Source organism: Strix uralensis, chromosome 4 (genome assembly GCF_047716275.1).
Source record: "Strix uralensis isolate ZFMK-TIS-50842 chromosome 4, bStrUra1, whole genome shotgun sequence".
Classification (NCBI taxonomy): Eukaryota; Metazoa; Chordata; class Aves; order Strigiformes; family Strigidae; genus Strix; species Strix uralensis.
The window spans coordinates 68539127-68566597 of NC_133975.1; the positions used below are offsets into that span (position 1 = coordinate 68539127).

The 27471-nt window shown below is 39.8% G+C and overlaps 1 protein-coding gene across 1 annotated transcript in view; it reads right to left on the reverse strand.

The window, feature by feature from the left end:
* The window catches only part of LOC141942937 (bifunctional heparan sulfate N-deacetylase/N-sulfotransferase 4), a 108423-nt gene that overhangs the window by 17608 nt on the left and 63344 nt on the right, over window positions 1-27471 (reverse strand). Inside the window, exons 6-8 of the mRNA XM_074867204.1 lie at window positions 27144-27272; window positions 2165-2347; window positions 339-435 (exon numbers count right to left, since the gene is read on the reverse strand). Of these exons, the coding sequence (XP_074723305.1) occupies window positions 339-435; window positions 2165-2347; window positions 27144-27272 (409 nt within the window). The remainder of the gene's footprint in view (window positions 1-338; window positions 436-2164; window positions 2348-27143; window positions 27273-27471) is intronic.

Sequence of the window (27471 nt, forward strand, 5' to 3'; positions counted from 1 at the left end):
AATGCCCTGAGATCCTCAGAGGCCTGTAAGGTGGTAAATACATTTATTGTCAATTAGGGTCTCAAATGATGTTGAAATAATTTGTCAAAGAAAATAATAACAATCTTAACACAGGGCAGCTTGACAGCATGTGGGTTTTTTTTATGGTGAATGAATGTGATTTTACTATACAAACAGTTGTCCTCTTCTGTTGACAGGGAAGGAGTTACTATCTGAATCCCATAGGGATTGGGAATGCACCATCCCTATAGCAGGGAGTTGGGTTCTGTTTACAGGACACAAATACACAGATACAAAACCAGGAGGCTAGCTTCTGTTACAAATTCATTACTTCTTACCTGTTTTCTGGGGTCCTATGACAAGAAATTTGGGTAGGTGGTCACAAGTTTTGCCTCTGGACCAAATATCCCTGTGTCGTTTATCATCACATGGATTCTGAAGAAGAAAAGGTTGTTGTGTACATTGTGCTGGGGGTATCCTAAATGTTTGCATGCATGTGAGTCTTTTCAGGATCTAATGCCAGAGCCTTACACTAAGTAGTAAAATCCTACATTTCCTCATAAGAGTTTACACTTGACAGATATTTAGCACTCTGGTATGGATCCTTGGAAGAATTTGGGTACACAGGAACCAAACTCCTGGGTGTCCTTCAGGATGAATCCTTTCAGGGGTTCCAGTTAAGTCAGTAACGCTACACAGCTGTGCAAATCCTGGAAGGATTGGTGTCAAAATCCACACCCTGTGAGACTACTGTATTTCCTTCTCTCTGTTAGTCAGGCTCATTTAATAAACTCAGAGTCCATAAGCACATAGTTAGGCATGTATTTGGTCCCTTTGACTAAAATTCAATATTTATATAATAGTTTTGCATGGGGATTAAGTTCAGTCATTAGAAAAAAAAAAGAAAAGAAAAAGAAGAAAAAAAAGATTAAAACATTGATTTAATCAAGTTTCATATGAGGTTAAAATGGAAATCTCTGTTTGAATATCTTCAAGGCATTACTTTCTTAGGTGACAAAATGGTTTCAGATGCATAAGACTTAAGGCCAATTTTAATTTACATAAGAGCCCAAAAGGAAGGACAAAATAGAAATGTGGGATATTATTCATCTCCTTATCTTTCTACTACCTATGAATGCACAATAAAAACATGTGATCAGAAGACCCTGCAGAAAAGGTTAGGACTGAGGGTTCTTTAAAGCAGTTGTCATATAGATACTGCTTTTGCATAATATTGGCTGGTAATAGAAGATACAGTTTGCTAGTGAATAAAGTTAACAAAATATAATGGAGAAAATCATTAACTGGTGTGAATCACTGCAGCTCCACTAAACTCATTGAAATATTATAGATTTATACTTCTTCTGCATCTGGGCCAAAAATAATAGGGAAATTTTCTGCTCCTTTTTGCCCGTGTAAGCCCAAAATAACTGCACAGATCTCCATGGTGTCACTCTGGATTTATGCCTGCATAGCCAAAAGCACAGCGTGGCACATCATATTCTGAATAAGAGAAGAGCCAGATATCTGTAACAATGATTAGGAAATTACAGTGTAGAGATTACAGGCAGCACTGTTGTGCATTTGAAACAGAGATAGAAAATAGTCAGCCTGTGAAAAAACCCTTTTCCATTCTTAAAATAGCTGCCCGTTCTGTGTTTGCTGCAGTGACCCCTCCTGTCCTCCCTTTTCCTTGATGTTTCATTGAAGGGGGTTCAGATGGTGGGAAATCCTCCTTGTAACTTCAGTGATCCAACATTAGTGATTCCCCATTAAGGGGTGCAATGAATCTGCATCATTTATTTTGAGAGAGCTCTCGCTACCAGCTGGCTGTGGGCATCTTACTGATAGTGCAACACGATTAGTTAACACAACGTGATGCATCAGCAAAACTACAGGCAGGAGGGACAGGAAGGGAAGCTTTCTCTTGCATAAATAGCAATTAGGTGCTTTTACCATGCCTGATTTGGAGTGAGTGGAAGCTAATCCATTTCTAATCAAAAGTGGTGGTGTCTCAAGAAAATTTAAATAATCTAAGAAGGCATGCAGGAAGAAATAACATATCTGAATATGAAGTGGGATTTTTTTTTTTTTTTTAAACAGGAAAAGATTCTTATTTCAACAAGTGGATTGTAATTGGAGGAGGAAGAAGATGTGACATTACCTGCCAAAGAGGGTCCATCTGCTCCGGGAAGAGTTCAAAGTACTTCTGAGCCAGCTGAACTGGGGGCAGTGTCTGCAGTTTCAGGTTAGTCGAGCTCTTAACAAAGTTGGCCAGGTTCGCAAAGGTGTATAAGCCCAGGCGGTCGTTCCCATAATTAGACAAATGGGTCATGAAGATGCTGATCTGGGAGGCAAGAGAAACCTTTCAGTTGCCAGACATCAGGAGATAGCATCAGGAGATGGCTGGAAGGACAGGCACAGGGGCTCCCAGGAGCTTTGCCAAACCCTTTCTTCCTCACCCAAAACCAAAAGAAGATGATTAAAATGTTAAACTAGTTGCACTTCCTAGCCCCTCTGTGAGGGTCAAATCTCCAAACTTGTCACGTATGCGCCATTTCTTTAAAATCCCCCTTCTTATCTGAAGGGATGTATCACTCACAGGCTCCCCATGCACTGGCATTCAAGAGATGCTTTCAGAGATTTTTTTTAATCTTCTGGTTTGACTTTTTTTTACAAACAACATAAAATTTGTTTCTTGCATGACTCCTGTTTACTTCATTGTTCTTCATCCCTGGGCAGGTGTCTGGGAGGCACTGACAGACGTGACCCTTGATTAGGAGTCCCCAGCACCCTGACACCTCTGTGGGAGATAGCTTTCCGCTCCTTGGACATGTAGGCAAAGCTTAATTTCAGGGCTGCTATTTATGGAATTAACACAAAAATCTGGCTAATACGCTGTCTCCTCCAAATGCAGGGTTGGCTAGTTTGTTTAAAGTGGCATGGCTGTTAAGTAGGTGAATAAATTCTGAAATACAAAAATTTCAAGCGTTGGTGAATGATGATATCTCAGCTAAATATCACTGACATTGTTTCCTCCTTAAAGCCGATATAAATTCTGCCTTTTTATCAGCCTTACTATGGTTCTCCTTTACATGGCCACTGCTTTGTAGATCTCGTAATTTCTTTCAGAGAGATAAAGAGAATTTGTAAGCATAATGTGAAGAATATATTTCCCAGTATTTTCTTTACATGAGGTGATTAAACTCAGTTTCATGGCTGCAAAGGCCTGGTTTATCTGTAGATTATCAATATTTAGTATTATGAAGATTCTGTCAAACTGAGTACTGGTACTTGACTGTTTTAGTACATTGTCCTAAGATAGGATGCACAATGACCGTGGAATTTAATTATACTATTATCAAGAAATAACATACTAATGGTAACTGAACAGTGTATATTTTTCTTCTTTTTCAGCACCATCTCTGAAGTTGACAATCAATAATATCCAGCAGATCCCAAAAAATACAAATTAACTGACACGACCATAGCAATTAAACAGAACAGCATGTCAGGCAGTGCACTTCTTAATAATGATATCATGCTTCAAGGAGGCCTTGACGTAAAGTAAAAAATTAGAAGTATAAAGTTGGTTAGTTACAGTGAACTCCAGAATATGGTGGTGTGAAGTTTAGCAGTTTGCTGTCCTGCCTTAACGCAGGAAACTTCTGGAAAAGGAAAATAAAGCATCGGCTTTGTGAAGACCATGGACAATAATCCATTCACCTTCAGGTTGGACCAGGTTCAGAAAAAGAACATAGGCTCAGCACTCTATCTTCTAGCCTTTTTGTGCCTGGTTTCAGTTAGGCAGGTGGTTTGTAAAGCCTCAGGAGGGTTTGGTGCTTGAAGACTGGCATGAGCAATAGCCAGTCTGCTCAGCTACTTGTGTGCCTGCATTACCCTGCTTGGGCACGGGTCTGCAGGCAGGGGTGGGGGTATAAGCAATGCATATTTTGGGGTCTGAAGCACCTGACTCTGAAGAGATTAGTCATTAGCAGTGAGGACACCTGATTCACAGGTAAATTGCTTGCTTTGCAGATACCTATATCCAGGTGAGTCTCTTTTTGGATGATTAGGAATGGGAACTGACAGAACAGCTCAGGTCTGGGTGTGAGTTCATAAAGTCATGTGCAGACAGGAGAGAGGAGACAGCATGTGCACCTTCCTCCTGAGAGTTATAGCAAGAAGCCTGTGTCTCCAGCACCTTGGGAGTGTGCTCAGGTCAGTAAGCTTTTTCTGCCCTGCCCCATGTGTCTCGAGGGAAGCTGGATGTAGTTTGAGTGATGCCTTGCACAACCCAGGGATAATGTTTAGGCTGCAGTCCTTTGAATCCTGAAGTATACATTGGAGATGTCAAGGTTTATGCTGTCCTTGCCAGGGGTAGGCTGTGGCTAGGAAACTAGGGGGGCTGTCCTGGCACTCTAGTCCCTGAGTTAGACCCCTGGAAACAAGTGTTTCATCTGGGTGGCAACCAGGCTTCCCAGCAGTTAAACTGATGGGAAGTGCTGAGTCTCAAAACTCAGGACCTTCAAAACTAAAATAGGTGCAAAATTCTCAGGTGTGTCTCAAGAAGGTTGTTATCACTGAGCCATGTGGCTTGATCCTGCTGACTGTGAAAAGCTTTCCAAAACAAACTGCTGCTACCACCTGAAGATGAAGTTTGTCCTTCAGTATGTTGCTGCTTTGCAGTCCCAGGCTTGAGGTCTAGCAGAAGAAGGTGCTGCTGACAAAAATACTGTGTCTGTAGCATACCATACTGTCCTGACTTTCAAAATAACCTCAGAATAAAAAGCCACAAGCTTTCCCTTTTCACTATCTTGCTCTGCCAACATGGTTCTTCTTTAAGCCTCAGCCCACAATGTTTAAAAACATATCCATTAGCTTATTAAATTATTGATAAGGCTTTTAGTGCTTCTATAAGGTGAAGATGGATGTAACTTAGGAGAAAGTGTCCCTTATGGCCCATGTGCAGTGTTTTTGCACTGTGCCCACTTTATTCCACAAAAGGTAATTTATTCTTCACTTTTATTCTGGTCTGAGCAGCAAAGATTGGAAACTGTACAAGAACTTTTTCGGTTGTCTTGACTTTGCAGACTTCAGTGCCTATACGTTTTATGACTGAAAGTGTATGAAATAACTGGAGTGAACACTAAAATTGCCCTGAACTTTGTGCATGTCTGTAGTAGTACCCCAGAAACTTATAAGCAAGGTAATGAATCTTCTTCCCTGGGTTTCCAGTCTACTGACCTTCTTCCTCCTGCCCCTCCCCACCCCCCAATCCAACCAAACACATAACACAAACATATCCTTTCTACTTTAGAGTTCAAATTCTCAAAATATGACAAGTATTTCCTGCAAACTATTTTGAAATGATGAAAAGGAAAACACTTACAGGTAATGTTGATAGAGAATATCATCTTGTCTCTAAAGTGTTTTTTGATAAGTGCTAGAGGGTCTGTCAATGACATTTAATAATATTGCAGTGGTTTAATATTATTGCAGCAAATAAAGTATGCAAGTAAATCTACTTGCTTTTTTTGCTTTTTTTTTATACTTGAATTTGAATGAGATTTTTTTAATGTAAAATGATACTTATAGGAGATGGATATTAGCTTATTTTGAGAGTTTAATTAGGCTGTAGTCCAATCCAAAAGATCCAATTGATCACACTTTATGGAGTCAAAAGATCTTGGACATCTCTCTTGACTTCTTTTGTTCCATTGATCTTTTCTGAAGGGAAAGAGCCCCAAATATGATGCATTACACATGGGATAAAACCATATCTAATTATTTGTTGTCTACCTCCAAATCAGTTGAGACAAAGGGAGGTGGGTATTAACTGTTCATATGTACATCATGGATGGACACACAAGTTTGTTTCCATGCTATTGCATCAATACACAGAAAATGCAATAGTCTAGAAATGTGCTGAGCTAGCATAATGCTGCTGTGTGACTTGAGGCTGGTCCTGGGATACACAATTCTGTCTCACCGCTTTGCTGTGCTGTTTTCGTGGACCCAAAAATGCTTCAGAACCAGCTTTTAGGGCAGGAGTGAGGAAACTAGTGAAAATCAAGGACCATGGCCTCCTGCAGTGCTCTGAGCAAAATTGGTGAATAAAAGAGAAAGATAATAGTTTTCATACTCTGTATAACAAAAAATAAGCTGCAGCACACAGACTGATGCTAACCAGCAGGCAGCACTTCATCAAGGTAGGGAAAATGCTTTTAGGAGGGAGGCAGGATGCCACTCTGCGCAATGGTGCGATACAAAGGCAATAAATTGTTTCAAATTCCTGAAGCTGGGGAAAGGCTTCTGGCTACATTGCATCACTCTTAAGGTTAAACTAGCATAAGTGATGTGTGTTACACAAATGTGTAGGAGACACTGAGTAAAACCCATTGCTGTCACTATACAATCTGTAGCCAACACGCTATGGGAAATGAGGTTGGTTGTGTGTTACTTTGGCGCTGGTCATGTTCTGCCATTGGTGCCAGAACAGACACTTCACAGGACAGCAGTGTTCAAATGATGCTGTAGGTTGTACTGATGCAGTATCTTATTAGCTTTGGCAATTTATCTCTTCTTCTGTCCCTATTGCTGTGATCGCTCATATTTTGAAAAGCGCAAAGGGGAAAGAATGCTGAAGGAGTAGGTAGGAAAGCTTTCTTTTTGCTTTCTTCTCTCTTTCTGCCATCCACCCTCTGATCCAGATCTCAGTCACTGTCTCCCTCTCACACCCCGTAATGTTTTTTGCAAAACCTCTTTCCCTTTTCTGCAGCCAGGTTCCTTTTGTTACAGAAACACTGGTTTTAATTATTTTTTTACCCCTCATTTTATTGTAAGAAATATCTACAGATTTTATCTATGACTTTCAAAGGCTTGCACAAAAAGAGAATTCAGAGATCTACATTTTTCTGGTGACAAAACTGAGGCACAGAGGAATGGTGTGATTTGTAAAGAATTAATCTCCCCAGCCTGCTGCTGGGCTGGTCTACTCTCTCTAGGGTGACCTATGCAGTGCTTCCAGGAGCATCTTATTTGTATCTATAATAAATGGGAATGAATGGAGAGCTGTGGCCCACAGACTGTGGAAATTATGATTTTACTATTGTAATGGGCTTTTTCCTCCTGGTTTCTGTTGCCTGCTCTGTATTAACATTTCAGAGATGTCCACAATGGTCTGAAATTTCTCTTTTCAAAAGAAAGTGTGTGGGGAAAACAGTGGTCCTAAATTTCTCATACCACCTGTGCAGTTAATATGCCATTCTGATTGATAAATCCTATTATGTCCATTAGGCTGGATGGGAAGGGAGAAAGAATCCAACAGAAGCTATATCCTGCATCCGACTATTTACCAACTCACAGAATCACAGAATCGTCTAGGTTGGAAAAGACCTTGAAGATCATCCAGTCCAACCATCAACCAACATTGACAGTTCCCAACTACACCATATCCCTCAGCGCTAAGTCAACCCTACTCTTAAACACCTCCAAGGATGGGGACTCCACCACCTCCCTGGGCAGCCCATTCCAATGCCTAACAACCCGTTCTGGAAAGAAATGCTTCCTAATATCTAGTCTAAACCTTCCCTGGCGTAACTGGAGGCCATTACCTCTTGTCCTATCGCTTATTACTTGGTTAAAGAGACTCATCCCCAGTTCTCTGCAACCTCCTTTCAGGTAGTTGTAGAGGGCGATGAGGTCTCCCCTCAGCCTCCTCTTCTCCAGACTAAACAACCCCAGTTCCCTCAGCCGCTCCTCGTACGACATGTGCTCCAGACCCTTCACCAGCTTTGTTGCCATTCTCTGGACACGCTCGAGTAATTCAATGTCCTTTTTGTAGTGAGGGGCCCAAAACTGAACACAGGAATTGAGGTGCGGCCTCACCAGTGCCGAGTACAGGGGTAAGATCACTTCCCTGTCCCTGCTGGCCACGCTATTTGTGATACAAGCCAGGATACCATTGGCCTTCTTGGCCACCTGGGCACACTGCTGGCTCATGTTCAGCTGGCTGTCAATCAACACCCCCAGGTCCCTCTCTGACTGGCAGCTCTCCAGCCACTCCTCCCCAAGCCTGTAGCACTGCTGGGGGTTGTTGTGGCCCAAGTGCAGCACCCGGCATTTGGCCTTATTGAAACTCCTACAGTTGGCCTTAGCCCATCGCTCCAGCCTGTCCAGGTCTCTCTGCAGAGCCTCCCTACCCTCGAGCAGATCAACACTCCCACCCAACTTGGTGTCATCTGCAAACTTACTGAGGGTGCACTCGATCCCCTCATCTAGATCATCAATAAAGACATTAAACAGGAGTGGCCCCAAAACCGAGCCCTGGAGGACACCACTCATGACCGGCCACCAACTGGATTTAACTCCGTTCACCACCACTCTTTGGGCCCGGCCATCCAGCCAGTTTTTTACCCAGCAAAGCGTGTGCCCATCCAAGCCGTGAGCAGCCAGTTTTGCCAGGAGAATGCTGTGGGAAACGGTGTCAAAGGCCTTATTAAAGTCAACTCCTCTGCTCCTAAACCATAATATTTAGTTAGTGACTTATTAACAAACCTGAACTGATCACACCTATGATATGAGATTGTTTGCAAACTAATAACAGCATCACCACACCGTTTTACTATGATTCTTGTTTCCAGGGCTTTTTAAAATCAGTTATATCCAGAAATTATAGATATACAGCATATTCTCTGTATGTAATGTTTGTATATATGTGCTTGTGTTGTATACATAAAATGAAATCTAGATTAGCTAGTAGATAAAAATAAAAGGGCTTGTTTCAAAATTATTGGAATATGAACCATACTAGATCTGCCTGAAGTCCCCAAAACTGCATTCTGTACTCAGAGTTAGTGCACTTTCTCAAGATGCACAGCACTATGTACCTATTAATGCAGAATATAGAGGTTTATTTTCTCCTGTAAGTGCCAAACTCAGTACAGTTTTAACTAAAGCACTCATTTTCGGATGAAGGTTAGCTACCTGTCTGTGGAGAGCACTAGGATGCTAGTCTACTCTAAGACTTGAAATCTTATTTGTCTTTTTTTGGGAGGATCATCCCAGAGAACTGCAAACCGCTGTAGATTCTGCAGTGTGGACACAGATTTAAAGAGAAGTTTGCAAAAAGTGTTGAATTCTAGTGGGATTATCAGACTGGCTGGGTGACTCACATTGTGCTAGCAGTGGCCAGGTAGCTATGAAGATCCCATTAGCCAGTTAGCTATGCTTTCAGAAGCTTAAATTCCTCACTATATGTAATCACCAGGAATGCAAATATCCTGAAGGTCAAAGGGTAAAGTGACTTCCAAAACCAGGACATATTTGCTTTTAAAATTCTATCCTTTGTGTGCGTGCATTTGTTTACTGCAGGATTTAGTTTATGCTATACATGCAGCTTTGAGTGCAGGACTGTTTGATGCTTTACTTCAAATATATGCTTTTGGATGACTGAGAGTAAGTCCCACCCTCAGCTGGTGCGAATCCCTCCAGCCTGAGCAAAATCTGCAGTTGTGTTGATTTGTACAGAAGCTGATATTAAATAAGGCTGCTTTCTCTGTGTTCCCCAGGAGCCCATGCTTCATAGCCACCAATGCCACTGCCTTCTATCCCAGTGAATTAAAACAATTCTGAAATCAGCAAAAAGCTTCTGTTTTTTTCTTGAGAATAGCATATGCCTACATGTTAGAACAGAAATTCCTGGAAAATGGACTGTTAGTGCTCCAGCTTCCAGTTGAAGTGTAACCCATCCAATCTCACTGGTGTACCTGGCCAGTGTCAAGGAGGGCTATCCAATACTGGGAATCAAATATTGGCTGATACCTTTGTGTTGATATTTGAAACTATGCTTATCCATCGATCTAGCACTTGCAATGAAAAAATGAATTACAAAACTTATGTATAAATGTGCTCCACCTCGTCCTCTCAGCCATTCCATAATTAAATAGGATCAATATTCCCTTTTAGGTCCTTTCCTCCTGCTCATCATTTGTCCTGGCCCCATTGCTGGAAAGCCCAGGAACAGAGATAGGTCTTGTGTGTGAATCCTGCTCCTCTAAGAGGAACTTGTTGTTCACTGTTTTAACAACTTGTTTCCCAGCTTCTGCAGCTCTTAAATAAAATTTGCAAGAAGGGAGGAATTAATGCATGCAAAATAAACCAGGGGTATAGCTCAACCTTGTGCAAAACAAAGACGTGTTGGGAAATATATAGTGCAGGCATCCTGCTGTAGAAATGTGGTAGCATATTTACTGCTCTTCTCTGCTCCTCTCTTGCATGAATGTTTCCCAGAAAAAATGAATTTTGCTATTCCATTTTTTTCCATTGTGTTCAGAAAATGCTGTACAGTTGCTCCAAGAGCAAACTCTCATAATTGGATCTAGATGGCAGCATGTTGTATTTCTGAATGTGTAAATGGGATGTCATGGCTGAGAAATGTAAAACTGTCAAGTGTCCATTTACTAATACCAAGTAGCTCTATGCTAGGCTGACCACAGAAATACCTCTTTCAGTTTCAAGTGTTTAATATATTTCACATCCTGACAGCCTCCTATTATGGATTACAGACTTTTCTTGTACCTTATGAGCCAGAGCCCCATTCACTGATAATGAATCCCAGAACACTCGGGCCCTTAATGCAGCTGTTTGTGCAGCAGCACGAAAAGGAAGCTGGGAGTGAGATTTGTGTTGACAAAGCACTAATTTTAATAATGACAAATTGTTTCTCTAGAATTCAGCACTATTCGTATTCATGATCCTTCTGCTACTGAAGCAAAATCATTTATAGGCCTGAAAAAAGCTTTTTTTATTTTTACGCTATTTCCACTCTGCACATCTCTTTATATTTTAGCATTCTTGACAGGATAATCAAATGTTTTCCAAACATGATATCTTTAAAGCAAGCAACAAAGGCAGTGTTTGGAAAGACACATTTTTTTCTTTGATTGAAGGGGAAACAAAAACATTGAATGGCGTTTTATTTCCCATGCTTATATTCATTACAGTGTCTGTATTCCACCCAAAGTGCTCCCAGAGATGGGAGGGGACGCTGCTGTTGATCAGTGGTGGTACATGGCCTTGGGACACCTATACAAATGCTGTGATGTATCTATGTTGTTTTAACATTTCCTATTCAAAGAGCAACCGTTTCTCATTTACCCAGGAACGCTTTTGACTTTTCCATTATTTAGTTGGTATGATTAAATGAATTCTTTATTATTGACAGAAAAATCCTGTATGTTGTTCCCTTCCCTATGAGAATAAAGTTGTTACTTTTGGTTTTTATTTTTATTTTCTAGTATCTACCTGTCTCACTTCTAAAATAAAGGCTAAATCATAACCACATTCCAACAAACAACTGTTTCCTATGTTATATATATATCTTTGATACTCCTGATGCATGGGGTCCTAGAAGAAGAAAACTAGTTAGAAGGTTCCACTCCATTAGTTATATATTTTATTTTTTTTTAAAGCCTGCAATTAAAAAAAGTGGGTTGTTTTTACTGTTAGGGCATGCTTTCAGAGCCTGCAGAAAAATAACTGTTGCTGTTGATGATTTTATGAAATCAATGCATAGCTGCATTAGGGTGGAAAAACTAAATGGATTTTTTAATGTCTGTTCATTTGTCACACTTGTATAAATGATCAACAGTACATCTAATTGTGGCCAAAGTTTAATGAATTCTGCACAAATGTGGTGCTACCAGTTACATCTGTGGGCCCCATGAAGTTTTTGCAGAAGTCTAGAGCAATTCAATCCTTCTGTTATAAGCAAATATTTGAATTTTTAAGTGAAATTCATGATATAGGAATTTGTTTTGGTGCCATCTCTGTTTTCGCATTGAAAAGACTTCCTTAGACTATAAACTTCATCTAAAAAAAATAATTATTTGGTTCAGACTCAAGAATAAACCCAATTTCAAATTACACAAATGAACCAGATGAAAATGGATTTGGGTACTGTTGTCTTTTCAGATTTGTACACCAACCATTTCTGACAGAATAATAAAGTATCATCAAAGAAATAGCTCTGAGAAGTCTCAGATGGTTTTGGTCTTCAGTTTTCAAAGATGATCAAAGAAGTTTGTATAAGGAGATAGCTATCAATGACCCATTTCCTTGACAGTATATGTTGCATGCTCTTTGTTAACTTCTGTCAAGTAATTACAAAATACTGGTTGAGGCTGTCAACCTCTTTAGTCGTAATCCTCTGTAGATATAAATCAGTTCAGCTTCAGTTATTTTGTGCCAATGAATAATTTGAGTATTCCTTGGCATTGGTTTATGATACCAAATTACATCCCACTCTGGCTGCATCTACAGAAAATTGTGAAGCTTTTTCTAATACTGCACTGAAATAATGATAGCTTTCCCTTACTGTTCTTAATATTGCAAATATTGTTCTGACAGTACTGCCATTGCAGCAAGGAGGGCTGGCTTGAGCTGACAGGTGAATGACCACCACGAGTCAGTGTTAGTCCAAGGTCCTCTGCAGTGCCTTTGAGTGGTGCACCATAGGCAGTGCCTATGTAGTGCTGTCTTACAAGCCTTGTATTTATCACAGCATGTAAAAATGCAAAAATAATTCTAAATAATACCCTGTACCTCTCCTGTATACATGGGTAAAGTAAAATTTTTGCATTTGGGTCTGTGGGAGTGAAATAACAGCACTGATCATTTGGGCCCCTCACTACAAGAAGGACATTGAATTACTCAAGTGTGTCCAAAGAAAAGCAATGAAGCTGGTGAAGGGTCTAGAGCACAAGTCCTGTGAGAAGCAGCTGAGGGAACTGGGGTTGTTTAGTCTGGAGAAAAGCAGGCTGAGGGGAGACCTCATTGCCCTCTACAGCTACCTGAAAGGAGGTTGTATTGAGGTGAGTATCAGTCTCTTCTCCCAAGTGACAAGTGATAGGACAAGAGGAAATGGCCTCAAGTTGCACCAAGGGAGGTTTAGACTGGATATTAGGAAAAATTTCTTCACTGGAAGGGTTGTCATATACTGGAACAGGGTGCCCAGGGAAGTGACTGAGTCACCATCCCTGGAAGTATTTAAGACATGTAGACGTGGCGCTTAGGGACATGGTTTAGTGGTCAACTTGACAGTGTTAGGTTTATGGTTGGACTTGGTGATCTTAAAGGTCTTTTTCAACCTAAATGATTCTATGGAAATATGTTACTCTAAAATATAGTTTCTAAGATCCAAGAAGGAACAGATACACCACCTGGAAGAGAGGGGGGACACTGGGAACTTACAAGAAATATTATGGCTGTCTCCTCTTTAGGACCAGTATGTTCAGTGCAGCAGACTGATTCTTGGCACTGCATCTTTTTGCAGGTGAACACTGGATGTAAACCTCTCCATGGGGATCACAGAGGGATGGTGCTAGTTAGTGTTGCTGAGCAGCCACGAGGAGCGGGAGAAAAAGCCACAGGTCACCTCTGTTCTTCATGCAGGGGAGCAGACTCCCATGGGCTTGGGATGGAGGTCAGCCCCACATTTGAGGGTTGAATGTTGCAGCTTAAGAAAGAAACTGCCATCAGCTTATATACCTTGATTTATCTTCAGCAGCCCCAGCCGAGAGTTGTTTGGGCAGGAGGTGGGGACAGCCCTACCTAGCCCTGTGGAGACAGGGGGGTGGACAGTTCCTTGCCCCCGGCTATTGCCCACTCGTCTGCATGAAGTTGTCTCTGCAAAGGTAGGTAGCTGACTGCATCTGTGGAGTTCCTGCTTTTATTTCTTAGCTGGTGTTGCCCAGGTGAGAGGGACTGTGCACAGCCAGATATGTCACAAACTCTTCTCTGCAACATGAAGCAGGGCTATAGAAGACCAGGGACATCCAGGCAAGGGTTGTGAGTGACATTAAAACCCACTGGTTAAATAAAGTGCTGGACTGGATGTGGATGAAAATATTTTGCTCAGCATTGAACATACACATCCATATGGGGAGAAGACAGACGATATCTGAGTGTTCAGGCTGGAGCCATGACCATCAACCAGCCTGCAGGCTTTGCTGCTTCCATCCTCACCAAGTTTTCCCACTGCTTGATCTTATTTCTAGGGCAGGGTCAGCTTTGCTCCCTTATTTGTGCATGCTTATTCCTAAATGTCTGATATCTAATTAAATAATGACATGTTTTAGTAGCATGTAGATATCACAGATAATCCAGGAGGGATCACTTTTTAGTGTAGACAAAATATCTGTACAGAAAAACTAATTACTTTTCCAGAATTTCCAGATTATCTTATGGGGCCTCTTACTTGTGTGAGTGGGAAATAGAAAATTTCTTCCTGTTTGACTTTTGTTTTAATGGAAGTAAACAGCGCTCTCATTACTCTGAAGAAATCTAAATACAATGCTTATTTTTTAAGCAACATTAAAGCTCAGTTATGTAGACTGCAGAGGATATGATGAGATAAAATTAAGAGAGGGTTTGCGCTACGCATGTAGTACCTGCATGGCTGTGATTCCTGGATGAGAGGAGACTCTGCCACTCAGGAATCTGTGCAAACAGCTAGACAGTATTCAACCAGGGCAGCCAGCAGTGGCCAGGCTGCCAAACGGCTAATAACAGTGGTCATGAATATTTATGAATGCTGTATTTGAGCCAAGCTGTGTGCTTGACTTGAGTCTCTGTGTACACACTGTGGGTCACCTGGGAATGCTCTGTCAAATTTCTTTTACCTGCAACGACCTGGGGTTAAATTTTGTCATCTCACAGCTTGGCGATGTCCCCTGGCTACTCTGGCAGATTCTAGGGAAGACAATCTTTCTAGGCAGGATGAAACTAGTCCTGAAGTAAACACGGGCTTTAAGGTTGGCAGACTGACCACCTTAAGAAATGAAGCATTTGCTTTAGCACTGCAGGTGTCTAACATATTGCTTGGGGGCCTGCCGGTGTTAATGCCCATAGAGGAAGCACCATATTTCACAGATCGTAGTTCAGTACAACAGGCAAAGATGGAAGCTGACCTATTCCCTTCAACAGGACTTCAGTAAGTTCAATAGTAGCCTGATCTAGTGACAGTGCTTTTTTTTTTTTTTTTTTTGAAACTGGATCATCAGTCATTTTTCTCTCTATTTACCCTTCTAATCAATGAGTTTAAAAAATAATCCTCTGAGCCACCTGAACTTTGGGAGAAATGTGGCTAATGGCAAATAATGGTTAAAATGAGTATTAGTTTGGATAAGCATCCATAAATGACTGTTTCTCTGACATTTCTCTTTATAGATGTGCTTAAAGAAGATCTGGTTCTAACTGTGTTTTGAATGACGGAATGAATTATGTCTATTATCATTAACGTGGCACTTCATAGTCTCCAGGTAGAGGAAAGTAAACTCTCTCAGAGCAATACTGACATTCCCTACGGAAATTACTGCCCAGGACCTTGCACAGCACAGAGTTGTAGAACAACCGTAAATCATTCCGTTTAAAATGAGCCCTCTTATAAACACTGAATAAGAGTTTTCACCAGGATGCTTTCTTGCAAACTGCAAAGAAAGAAATGCCAAGCAAGTTGATATAGATTGGAGATGCAGGAAATTCATCATTCGTTTTTATAACTGTTCTACTGTCATGTTGCTATTTTAGCAGTTTTATGAAGAGCTGACTGCTCTGTGTTATAGGGTATTCATAAATGATGATTAATTAATCCATTTTGGTGGCCTACTCTGAACAAACAAACCTTAGAGTTAATTTAATTCTCCACTCTTGGTTTCAGAGGAAAAAAAATACACCATTTTCAGTTCACTAGAGGATATAATATTCTCAAATCAGCCACTTTCCAATTAATTTTGAATGGCGAACACAGCAAGGAAATTTTGTTCTTGTCCATTTACTTCCATTAAGGATTCATTTTCAATAATCAGAGAATTCTGAGTCAGCTCATTTTTACCTTAAAGGCTTGCTCCTGACACTTTAATAAATTATCGTATGGTGTGTGCTTGAAGGTAACAGATTCTTTTTCTCTTTACCCAATAACCCTCTTGTTGACACACAGCCATTTATTACTATTTCTGCCATCACCTAACTTGCTGGGAAGTAATTCTGATAAAGTACCACAACGCATGGTATGGAGTATCAGCTTTCATAAAGAAGGAAAATGTCATGAAAGAAAGAAAGGAGATGTGTTATCCTTGAAATACTTTCTTCATGCTCTGAGATTCAAGCTAATTATTTTCTAAATATGCTGCTGAAGGCTTGAGTTTCCATGGGATAATATTTTCATATACCAGCTCTTTGCAGCTGGGGTAGCCATGTGGGATGAAGGAAAAAATAATGATTTACAAAGGGGAAAAAAAGATTCAAAAGTCTGAACAAGGTTGGAGTGGATTTAATCATATACCTGGAGTTGGAAGATAAAAGTGGATTCAACTTTTATGTTGGTGTTATAATAATTCTATCATGTTATCAGTGCTTACAGGACTTCTAGTTGCAAAAGGAAATATCTTTAGGGGAAGGGCCGATCGTGCTGTAGATACAGGCACTTTTGTAGTGTGCTATCTTTCAAAACAAATGTACGCTGGTTGTATTGAACCTTAATACGTGCTGTGGCAGGAAGAAAACAGAAGTGTTTACGATGTTGAACGTGTATGGGATGTAAGTATTTTTCTGAATAAAGAAGAGATACTACCCTCTTCCTCAGGCAAAAGCTAATGACTACATCATGTGGTTTTACTGCCTGCCCAGGCAGGTCTGGCTGGGGTGCCTCTGGGATGGCAACCCCATGGTCCTCTCTACAGGGACGAGCAGCTGGCCCCTCTCTTGTGCTTCACTGTAACATTCACTTAATGCAGTGAAATGGTTCTTAACATTGTCCTGGCAGGTTAATGGGCCCCTGTACTTAGAAGAATAGGCCCAAGTCTCTCTATTTTTCATTTGATTTGGTATGTTTGTGACCATTAAGACAGATTTTGATGTAGCTAGTTAATAACAAATCTCCTTTTAACAAACATATCCCTCTTGTCATGTTGGAGAGGGACACGCTTGTCCCTATGGACAGTAGCCTGCTAATTATGGGTCAAGTATTGACATTTTTGTAGTTGGGAGGTTGCTTGCTTTCTTCTTCCTGTTCTTGAAATATGCAGAGATGCTCTATTCACAGGGCCCTTAGTAGAACTGCATTATGAATTACTTCTGAATTGCAGCGTATTTCCTACAATGCCCAAGGTTACTTTTATTCTTTGTACAGATATGCTCAGAGAAACAAAGCAAATAAAAAGAAAAACATTATTAACACTCCAGATGTTTCATAATAACACTTCCAAATCTCTTGTGGAAGGTATAAATTAACCCCTCTCTGCAATTACTTTTAATATTCTGAAACAATAACGTGTGATTCTCATCTGTTTTTATGATGAGTGAGAGCAGGAAACAAGAACAAAATGTTCGAAGTATGGCACATGCGAGACATGCAGAATCTAGATCTAAGAGATTGGAAATTAACAATAACCCTTTAGTTATGGTGAAAGTTTAAAAATGTAAATGCCTTTTAGTGGCCTTCAAAATTAAAAGCGTCCCATGACACTTAAAAAGAATTTGCCTATCTCTGCAACATGGGATCACACCTTGTTCAAAGTTAGAATAATAATGCTCCTTATTATGAACTGTCTGTAGCTTCTCCTGAGTTGAGTTCAAAGTTACCTTTCAATCATGAGTCTGATTTCTCTCTTGACAACCAAATTCCTGCAAAAGAAGCTAATCTTCCTGAAATTCATATGCCACATTTCATGTCAAGTTAAAGCTTCTTAGGGATGTTTGATTGAAGCAGGAAGAGGAGTTTAAAAAAGTGTTTAACTTTTCCCTTTTTCTGCTACTTTTTTTTTTTTTTTTTTTAACTTTAAAAATGGCTTGATCTGTCACTTGCAAATATGTCTTATTTTGTTGGCTCTGCAGACAAAAAATACTTTGGACAGGGTATGCATGTGTCTCTAGATACTATGTGGTGATTCAGGTATAAATCTAGGGTAAAGATATATATATATATATATAAAAATGCAGGAATAGCCTATGCAAGTTCTTTATGGTGGAACTATGAAAAGGAGACAGTGAGAGACTGAATTAAAACACCCTGCAAGAAGAAGGGGAAAGGAAGAGTTAGCACAGCCAAGTTCATGTGTCTATCAAGGAGGAAAAGGAAGGAAAAATAGGAAAAGAGACTCATCTTGTGCATTAAGATACTGGCTATAAGTAACAATCTGATCCTTGGTAGAGATCTTCAATTTAACCACGTCTCTAGGAATAGCTGACCTTCTTGGTTCAGGCTGCAAAATATCTTAATTCACTGTGTTCAGCTGTGACCAGGACAGAGATGGGAATGTCTTGAGATAGTGGGGGGTCTAATATTAGGTTTCATTTTCTGCAAGCTTTTCCACTGTTTGAATGTGGCCAAAGATTGGGTCATACTTCGTAAGAAATTTTGCCCTTGCGTACACAACAAGGTCTATAACTACTCCGGTTTCAGCATTCAGCTGTATCTCAGAAGGGGCTTGGTGGCTGCAGACGTGAAATGGGGCTAGAGCAGAGCAGAAAATAGGAAGCGCTCTGCAGGAAAGGGGGTGGCAGTATTAAGGGTTATCCATTAGCTTTTCAAGGTGAACAGATAATGAGAAAACCATACACCAGACTGGTAAGTAAATCCAATTAACTGGCTACTCAACTGAAGTGGGTCTTGCTGGTTCTTCTCAAAGCCTGGTGCACTTATTTTTGCTTTAGTGTTCTACTGAGGTGTCTTTTGTGCTGTCACTTGCTGGCTTAATAAAAAGCTTTCTGGTTTAAAGAGATTTTTTTTTTTGTAGGAGAAATGACTCTCTCGCTCTTGTTTGTAGGGGCGATAATATTTAGGGCTGTATTTATTAGCTTATCTTGGCTGTTAAACGTTTATGACTGTTCTTTATCGTCTGTGAAGCAGGGGAGTAAAGGAGACGAACTAGAAAACAGATACTGGAAGACCTTGCAGATGCTGAAGATGTGATATATAGAACAATTTGTAAAGGCATGCTTTAAATATGTCAGAGCATTTCTCAGGAGACTGAATGAAGGGCAACGGTCAGAGAACATGGACTGAACCCACTTAGTTTTGAGCCTGACATTTGGATGTGGAAAATCCTCCTTAAATTTGAACTCCCATGGAGTTCGCTAACTTTTCTTATGAGAAACCTGCTTTTTGCTGCTGAAAGTATTTTAGTTTGGGAACTGTACGATATGAATGTTCTTTTTAATTATAAATTTTCATGGTTTATGTTTTGAAGCAAAGCAAGGGATTTCCTCAGTTCATCCCATTTGCTCACTCCACTTCATGCTCCATGTTTGTTCATGAGAGCAGATGATGTGACCATGATTGTGCCTTAGAAAATATGTTGCTCTGATTGGCACATCACAGATTTCATACCAAAGCTCTGTTTCAAAAGAAAGAAGGTACCTTAACGCAGCTTGATTTTAATGCCAGTTAACTTGTCTTTCTCTACCAAGTATGTCAAAGACAGAAGTGCATGTAAAGTTGGTTAACGTTTGATGGGAAAGTATTTAAAAAATAAAACAAAAGGACAAAGAAAAGGGATATGGTGCTGCATTGGTGAAGTGAACAAAGAGGAAGGGGGATTTTACAAATATATTCTGGGACTGGATAAACTTATTCTGAAGGGCAGTTAAGCTGAGTAAATAATGAGAAGTGGAATTAAAAAAATGCTGAAAATAACTGAAAAGTCGAACTCCTTGAAATGCCTTAAATTTTTTTATAGTTGTGTAACCCAATGAAGCAAACATTTAAAAAAAAAAAAAATCTTTCTAAGCATGTTAAAGCATGACAAAAGTTGTAAAGAATTGACAAGGTTTAGGAAGAAAGAAAAGGAAATAATGATATTTGAAAGAGTTTTAAAAGTAAATACATTTTAAAAATTCTTAAGTTGACTTTGTTTTTTCTGTCGAAGCAGTGGAATGCTGTACACCTACAGAAAACCTGAATATTTTTCATGAGGGATTGGGTTGCTACAATGCTGGTCAGAGCCAGAGAATTTCCTATCACATTTATGTGGTTGGGTAAGGTTATACTCAGAATAAGGACATGGTATTCTTCTTGTCTGATGTTCTTTGGCATTAAATGTCTGGCTTTGAAGATATGTCTTGAGTAGTAAGGTACTTTCTTGTTTTAAGATCTAACTACAATTAATACAGACAGACGTGCTGTTGCAGCACAGTGGTAAGTCTTGTGAAAAGTTTTACTTTATTATCAATTAGATTTGTCACAAAATCAGTTTTGTAAACCTTTTTTACATTTTTGATCAGTTGAAGTTTTAGATGTCTTTTTCTTTTTTTCTCTTCCTTTATTTCTACTGATTGTGGTGGTTTTGCTGCTTTATTTTCACCACTGGCATGGAAGTTCTGATGCTACAACTTTTTGGAGTTCTGTCGTAATTAGGATTTAGTGAATAACTGATTTTTGATGTTGTTTGTCAAACCACAAAGTAAATAACCTTGATGATGATAATATAACACTGATTAAAGATCTAGCTTTGGTCTGGCAAGGGAGAAAAAAATATTTCAGTTGAATGTTTCATTGCTTTTATTGTATCAAATAGTAAAGAAAAACTCCAAGAGCACAGTAATGTCTCATTTTCTATCCCAAACTGTATGTGTATTTCTTATTTTTAAATACATCTGATGCTCCTTGTTATTGTTCTAACCCTCCAAATGAATGAAACCCTTCAGAGAGGAGCTAGATGGATAGCTTTTGGAGTCGCACTATTTAGGTTTATTTCAAATGCAGTCTGATCGCTGAGACTTTTTCCTCTAACTTTAATGAGCTTTGCTTTGAAGTGTTTATGCAAAGAATAAGTACCCCAAACTCTAGACTGGAGCAGCCTTCTGCATTAGCTGGATCCTGGAAAGGTCTGGCTCGGATTCTTGTAACACTCATTAAAACTCAAAGGAAAGTTGGTTTGATTTCTGTCTGTCTTGGTGGAATTTATCCCTCCTCTGCATACTACTAAATCATCTCTGCCAGACATGACTCATCTTTAGGATTCATAAATTAGAAAGTGAAAATATCTCTCTGAGCCACAGAGTATTCAGTAGAAGCCATTTAAAAAAAAAAAAAATCCATTGGAAGATCCCCTTGACAATCTCTCTGCAAACTCTTTATCCTAATGCAATGTCACTTGAGCATTTTCTAATTTAACCATCTACGTGGTATTGTTTCATGAAAGTGAAACATTTTAGTATATGAGCTTAGTATTTATTTGTAATACATTTGCTGAAATTGCTAACTCCAAACTGAGTAATGGGTATGGTTTCTGTAAACCCCTTGCTTTTCAAGGCTGAGGAGGGGAAAAAAGAGAATTTGCCAGTAGCCTTCATTGGTGGCATTTTTTAAAGTTAGGAAAGGCTAGCAGATATTCAGTCCTTGTCTTTTTCAAGGTTTAGTAGCAGGTACCTTACCTCATGAAAAAACTTAATTATCTCCCACCTGCTCCCTGCTGAGGCCACTTTGTGAACTTCTCACATGTGAAGTATGTGGAATATATGCTCACAGATGAAATAGCATTGCAGTCAGTGTACTGCAATGTCAATGTTACTGCTCGCTGTTATCATTAAGAGTTGCAGTGTGACCCTAAATTAGTTATAAATAAATTCTTATTTGCTACATTAATCCTATTTAGTAAATTTGCTTCCCCACTTTTAATTATTCTTGAAATGTGCTTCAGTAATCAAACTAATTGAAAAAATGTTTAATCAAAACTTGATTATTTAAGTTGTGTTCCTACTTGTGCTTGTTTAAGGGCATGGGATAAAAGATTATAAATGGATGTCATAACAGCCTAAGGAGACACAAACTTCTGTGTGCTATCTTTTACAACCCATCTTCACTGCTGAAATGCCATTAAAAACACAACTACAAATCAAGTCATTGCTTTGTGCCTGGAAACCCTGGTCTACATCACCCAGGCAAGACATTTTCTTCAACAAAGCAGGATCGTAGTGCAGATGCCATGTCCATGCAATGAAAAAATCATGATCTATTACTTGTTTTTTAACTCTGCTGAGGGCTGTTTCAGTTAGATGTGATAGACCTGTTCAATGTATCGATGTCAATGCAGAGAGAGCATTGGGTTGGTGGTTATAGGGTTGAAAAGCAGGCAGTAGTCCTCCTGGAAGTTGGCATTGATATTGACTTTGGTTCTGTTATGCTTGGGCTGCTATTCACGCTAAAGTTTATTCATCCACTTGTGCATCTGCGTCTCTTCAGAACAGCTTGTGTCACCACTTGCAGACTTTCAGGTTTCTGTTTCTTTGCCCCTGACGTCTTAAGCTAGAAGGCCAGAAATAGCTGACTTTTAGTTTGTTTTTAGACAGCTAAATAGCTGTAATTCACAGCAAAAGGTGGTGGTGTGCTGTGATTATTTCTAAAATTTGAAACAGTCTGAAAAACACTGTCTTAAAGTGTGTGTGTGGGAAACCTATAATAATTCTATTTACCTGAGAGTAAAGCATGGCTTTTCACTTCTGGAAGACTTGCCTCAAAATAACTGTGGATATGAACTGAACTATTCTCAGCTGTACTCCTGTCTTCCCTAACTAGTGAATATATATGGTATGTAAAGGGGCAAGTGTTGGACTAGTAAGATGAAGCAAGGAAGCTGGTGAATTGAGCAAGGAAGCTGGTGCTGGATGGTGAAGGGAAAGAGGGGCCAAACTGTGCAGCACCTCTTTGCGCTTTTTTAGTTAATGTTGTTAGTCTACTTTTTAATAAGCAATAGATGCACCTACATGTCTCTTCAACAAGGCAAACTGAAAGTGAGAGAATTTTTTTGGCTTTAGTGCTCCAACAGCTTTGGTCATTTCCATACGGTGGTAGGAGATGCCTTACAGCAGCGATGCTTTGTCTGTAGGTGGAGGTATGAGATGTGAAGTGTGCTGTCCCTCTGTATCCACTCAGGGAGTAAGCTCATGCCTACATTGCTCCCACCACATAGCATTTCTGCACATATGGCTCAAAAATATAACAATTATTTTATACATCTGCTTTTTAAGTGTCTGAAATAATGCAAGAACTATGTTGTTGCTTTAGAGGGATGTTTTTATGCATGACACCAAATGTGTGTTGCACACTCAAGGACATGGAGCAAAAGAGTGGGAAGATGTGAGAGGATTGAAAGCCTGCTGGGAATGGTGTTGGGGGTCTGCAGAGAGCCAAAGCCAAAGCATCTCTCTCCGGACTGGCTTTTGGGAACAGTCCCTAAAGTAAACCATCCTCAAAACTCATGTCCAGAGTATTGATTTGGAGGAAACTAGTAGCTGCCTCCAAAAGAGAAGCCAGGAGCAAACAGATATTTGTGCAATGTGTGGGAGACTAGCCCTTACTGCAGCTGCTTTGGGAAGATGTCATTGAACTGCACAGCTCACTTTATTTTTGGTTTAAAAGTTATATTAGCAATTATTTATAGGTTAGTTTGTTTTTATAGGGAAAGCACCTAGATTTTTCAAGCATCTAAAGTCAGAAAATGTTGTTATATATCACATCTAACTTGGAATTGTTGCCCAACTCTTGTTAGGCTCATCTACAGAAACATACCAATGTAAAAACTGAGAAAGGGAACAAAAGAACCCCACAGAAATGAGACAGACAGGTAATGACCACAAACAAACTTGCTCAGAAACCCTCATCTAACTCCTAGCTTACTTGATGATCAAGAAGGGACGTCATAAAATGATAACAAAATTATCATCTGCTGTAGCTTTAGAAATGGCTCTGCAAAACCAGCTATTCCTTTGTTGTTGTTGTTGTTGTTGTTGCCCCTGTGGTTTTTGAACCAGGTAAGGGTAGTGAATGACACTGTGCACCACAGCTAACTAGCTGCATAAGGAGATTTCTAACCCAATCTTGGACTCTGGAATATGATCTTTTATGGTAATAACACACATAATTAGTATGTAACTTCAGTTGTCATGGTAGCCTGGCAGTGTTGTGGGAGCACACATGCATTCGTTCTCTCTCTGCAAGCAGAAATAGTTTTAGACCATCTTCACCCTCCAGAAGAGTGCATTACCCATGTGGAGGGGTTCCCCTTTCCCCTGTATGCACATAACTCACACTAATGCTGGTGGTAATTGCACACACCTGCTTGAGACCTGAGCCTGCTAAGCAGGAGACTTGTGCAACTCCGTGACAATAGAATTAATCAGAGCTACTCTCTTTCTGTGAATCTCTTCCACACCAGGAAAGAGTCTGGCTGGTGTTTTTAAAGAGTAAATGAAAAATATTTTTAAGCAACATCAATAATGCAAAAATAAACAATGGTACAGGCAATCCCTTTCCTGCAAAACTTGAAGTAGGATAACTGCAACAATGTGTAAAGCAGCCTACGTGCTAGGTAGGTGGGGGCACAGTGCATTCTAGTTAAGATTTTATTTTATGGATATGGTTTCTATCCATGGACTACATTAGGTATCTCATTCAATATGATTCAACAACAAAATTTTAAATTATGGTTTTGGAAAAGCCGTTACATTCTCAGTTGTTCTTTTCCATAATCCATTTGGAGAGCACAAGCTGGTTTCTGCTCATGGTAAACCCCTGAACTGTGCTCTTGGTAAAACCCTGAACTGCACAGGTTGATATCCAAATACTAAGGAAGCTTATTAATGAGCGGAGGTGTGTGAAAATCTTCTAGGATATAAGATGGGAAGTCTCTTGTTGCTATTCCAGTATGCACTGCTGCCAGATTGGAGAACATATCACAATCAAAACCTGTTTTTTATTCAACTGAATTTGTGATTGGCCAGTGGAATAGGCACTCCATTGATCCTTTTCAGAAGACACAATACATTTTAGGTGTTAATCTGTAAACTTTTTCAAATCAACCACCAAAACACTACACCTTCTCTTACACTGAATAAAAGAAAGGTCTTACCATTTGTTCATTTGTGTGCTGTCCAAACTTGGTATTTAAAAAAAAAAAGAAAAAGGTTATATGAATACAGGTGATTTTGTTTCCTACTCACATCAGTTTCCTTCTGAGATAATCTAGGATTTTGCTTTTACTGTTGTCAGTCAGTGCATATTTCATAGGGTAGTGTACCAACCTGACTTGAATGATGGTGGGTTTTGTGGTATATCTTACTTCAGCTCACACATGATTAAATTATATTTCTTCCTGTCTGAATAAGCACTTGTATTGGAACAGATTCATACTTAAGTCAGAGTTAGGGAAGTGCATGTCAATATTTCACTTGTGTCACAGCTCAGTAAAATATCAGTTTTGATGAGGTAAAAATAGAAAATCATAAAAGTGGGAGGGGGAAATCAAACATTAACAGTATAGAAAAGCTGTTCTTTTCAAATATCACACAATAATGTATAGGATTATTTGATTTCATTCAGATTTCAATAGTAGCCTTTAAAATAATTTCCAGACTAACTGAAGAGCTACCCTTCCCCATAACCTCAGCCTGAAAGAACATTTGGATGCAATAGTTTAAAAGATCCAAAGTCTAATAAGCAACTGTGAGCTTGTGCCTTCCTGCTTATTTGCAGTCAGTAAGCAAGAAAAACCTGAAAATAGGGAAAAGGTGAGTTGCAGAGGAGGAAGTCGGGGTGGCCTGACTGTGAGCAGGTGGCCTGCTCACAGGCTCAGACTTGGTGATTGACTGAGGAATTGGGACACTGCCTAAAGCTGAGGAAATCTTCAGATAAGTGAACGATGCACATGTATTGATCAAAGCATGATAAAGCTAAGGATAAATTCCAGCAGCATCTCAAGACAGTGATGAGCCAAGTTACACTTAAGGAAACTATGGGAAGAAAAGCCAGGCTGAGGGAACTGCAGGTAATGGAGAGACAGGAAAAGAACAGGGATATTTTTTATTCTCAAATTAGCTGTAACTTGTATGGTACAGAAAAATTCCTAATAGAAATGTCCCATTTCTTTAAGCCCACTGAATCTTCGACTCAGATGCCAACTTAGCTTCCCAGCCAAAATTTTCACCTAATTGTATAATACTGCAATCTATATTTAGGTCTCTAAATAAAAGTGACCTGGATTTGAGAGTTAGCTCCCCCTGAAGTTTCTTTAACTCTGCAGAGAAGTCAATGAGTACTGCAATTTAAAACCACTGAAAATTAGGCCACCTGGCAAGACACGAGACATTTATCTTGTGAGTGGCATAACTTGTTTGGGTGGAACAGAAAGAAGGGAGGACAATGGCAAAAAAATAATTGGTATATGATTTGTTTTGCTCTTGTCCTTCCTCCTTCCACCTCTAGGCTGCTGTCTTAAATGGCACCAGACTGTTCACAGGCAAGAGAACTGTGACTTCAAAACATAGCATTTGCAGTCAGGTAGCTTTCCTCCTTGATCCTTGGCCATCCCAATCACATCTATGCACCCACCTACGTCGTGTTGTCATGTGTTTGACTATGTGTATTAGCACAACGCAGTTCAGATTGCTTTGTTAGTTGAGAGACTAAATTGCATGAGACCTCTACAAAGCATCCTTAAAGTCTGTGGCATTTTTCATTAAACCATACATATGTGTGTGTTTATACATATGTAGGTTGTTTATATGCACACACATACATATATGTATAGTTTATGATTCATGTAATGTTGACAGAGAAAAGAAATGCAGCACTGAGCAAAGCAAAAATGTTCATTAGAAGGATATGTCCTGCTTGGGGTATTAGCTGCACAAAGCCTACTTTTAAGAGCCAGTGGGGGGGGAATAATATCAGGCCTAAGCCCTTTGGTTTCCATCGAGCTATATCAGGAGTGCCTGAGGAGCTGATCTTATGGAAAAAAAAGAAAAGTGGAATAAGATCACACAGTTTTCTCTACCCTCAGTGGTTTTTTTCAGTCTCAGTTAGACAAGTCAGTGTGCTTTTCTCTCACAGGGACCTGGCTTCAGGTTGGGAAACAGTCTGGAGCTGAAATTAATGCATTTTCCAGTAATTTGTTGCATATAGTTATAGTTAGAAATTAGCAGAAGACATTTTGCTCCTTTCCTCTTAAACTGCTTGTTACCTCTGAGCAAGTGGTCTTGATTTTTATTTCCCAAACAAGATCAAAGGAAACTGATGTCCTTCCCTTCCTCCCTCTCTCCTCCCCGTTAGTCAGTGTGTCCAAAAAATAGCAAAAGAAGGTACCTACGGGATTCAGGAGAATGGTGAGAAAGAGTTCACCTCCTCGGATACTTTTGTCCAGCTCCTGAGGACCCCCAGGATATTCCTTGTAAAAAATAGTATGAGTGAAAAGGCCACAGGTCTGTCGAGGGAGCACCTGAGAACAAAATAACAGTGCCATTGTGACATTAACTTCTTTCTGCAAACCTACCCTGGCACAGCCACCCGAATCCCTCCAGCAACTGAAAGAAACAAAACTGCAATCCTTTCTGCCTCTGCACTCTGGCGTGTTTATTTATGGGCTCCTTTGTGCCTTCTGTACTCTCATGGTAAACAAGTGCGGTCCTGCAGATGTG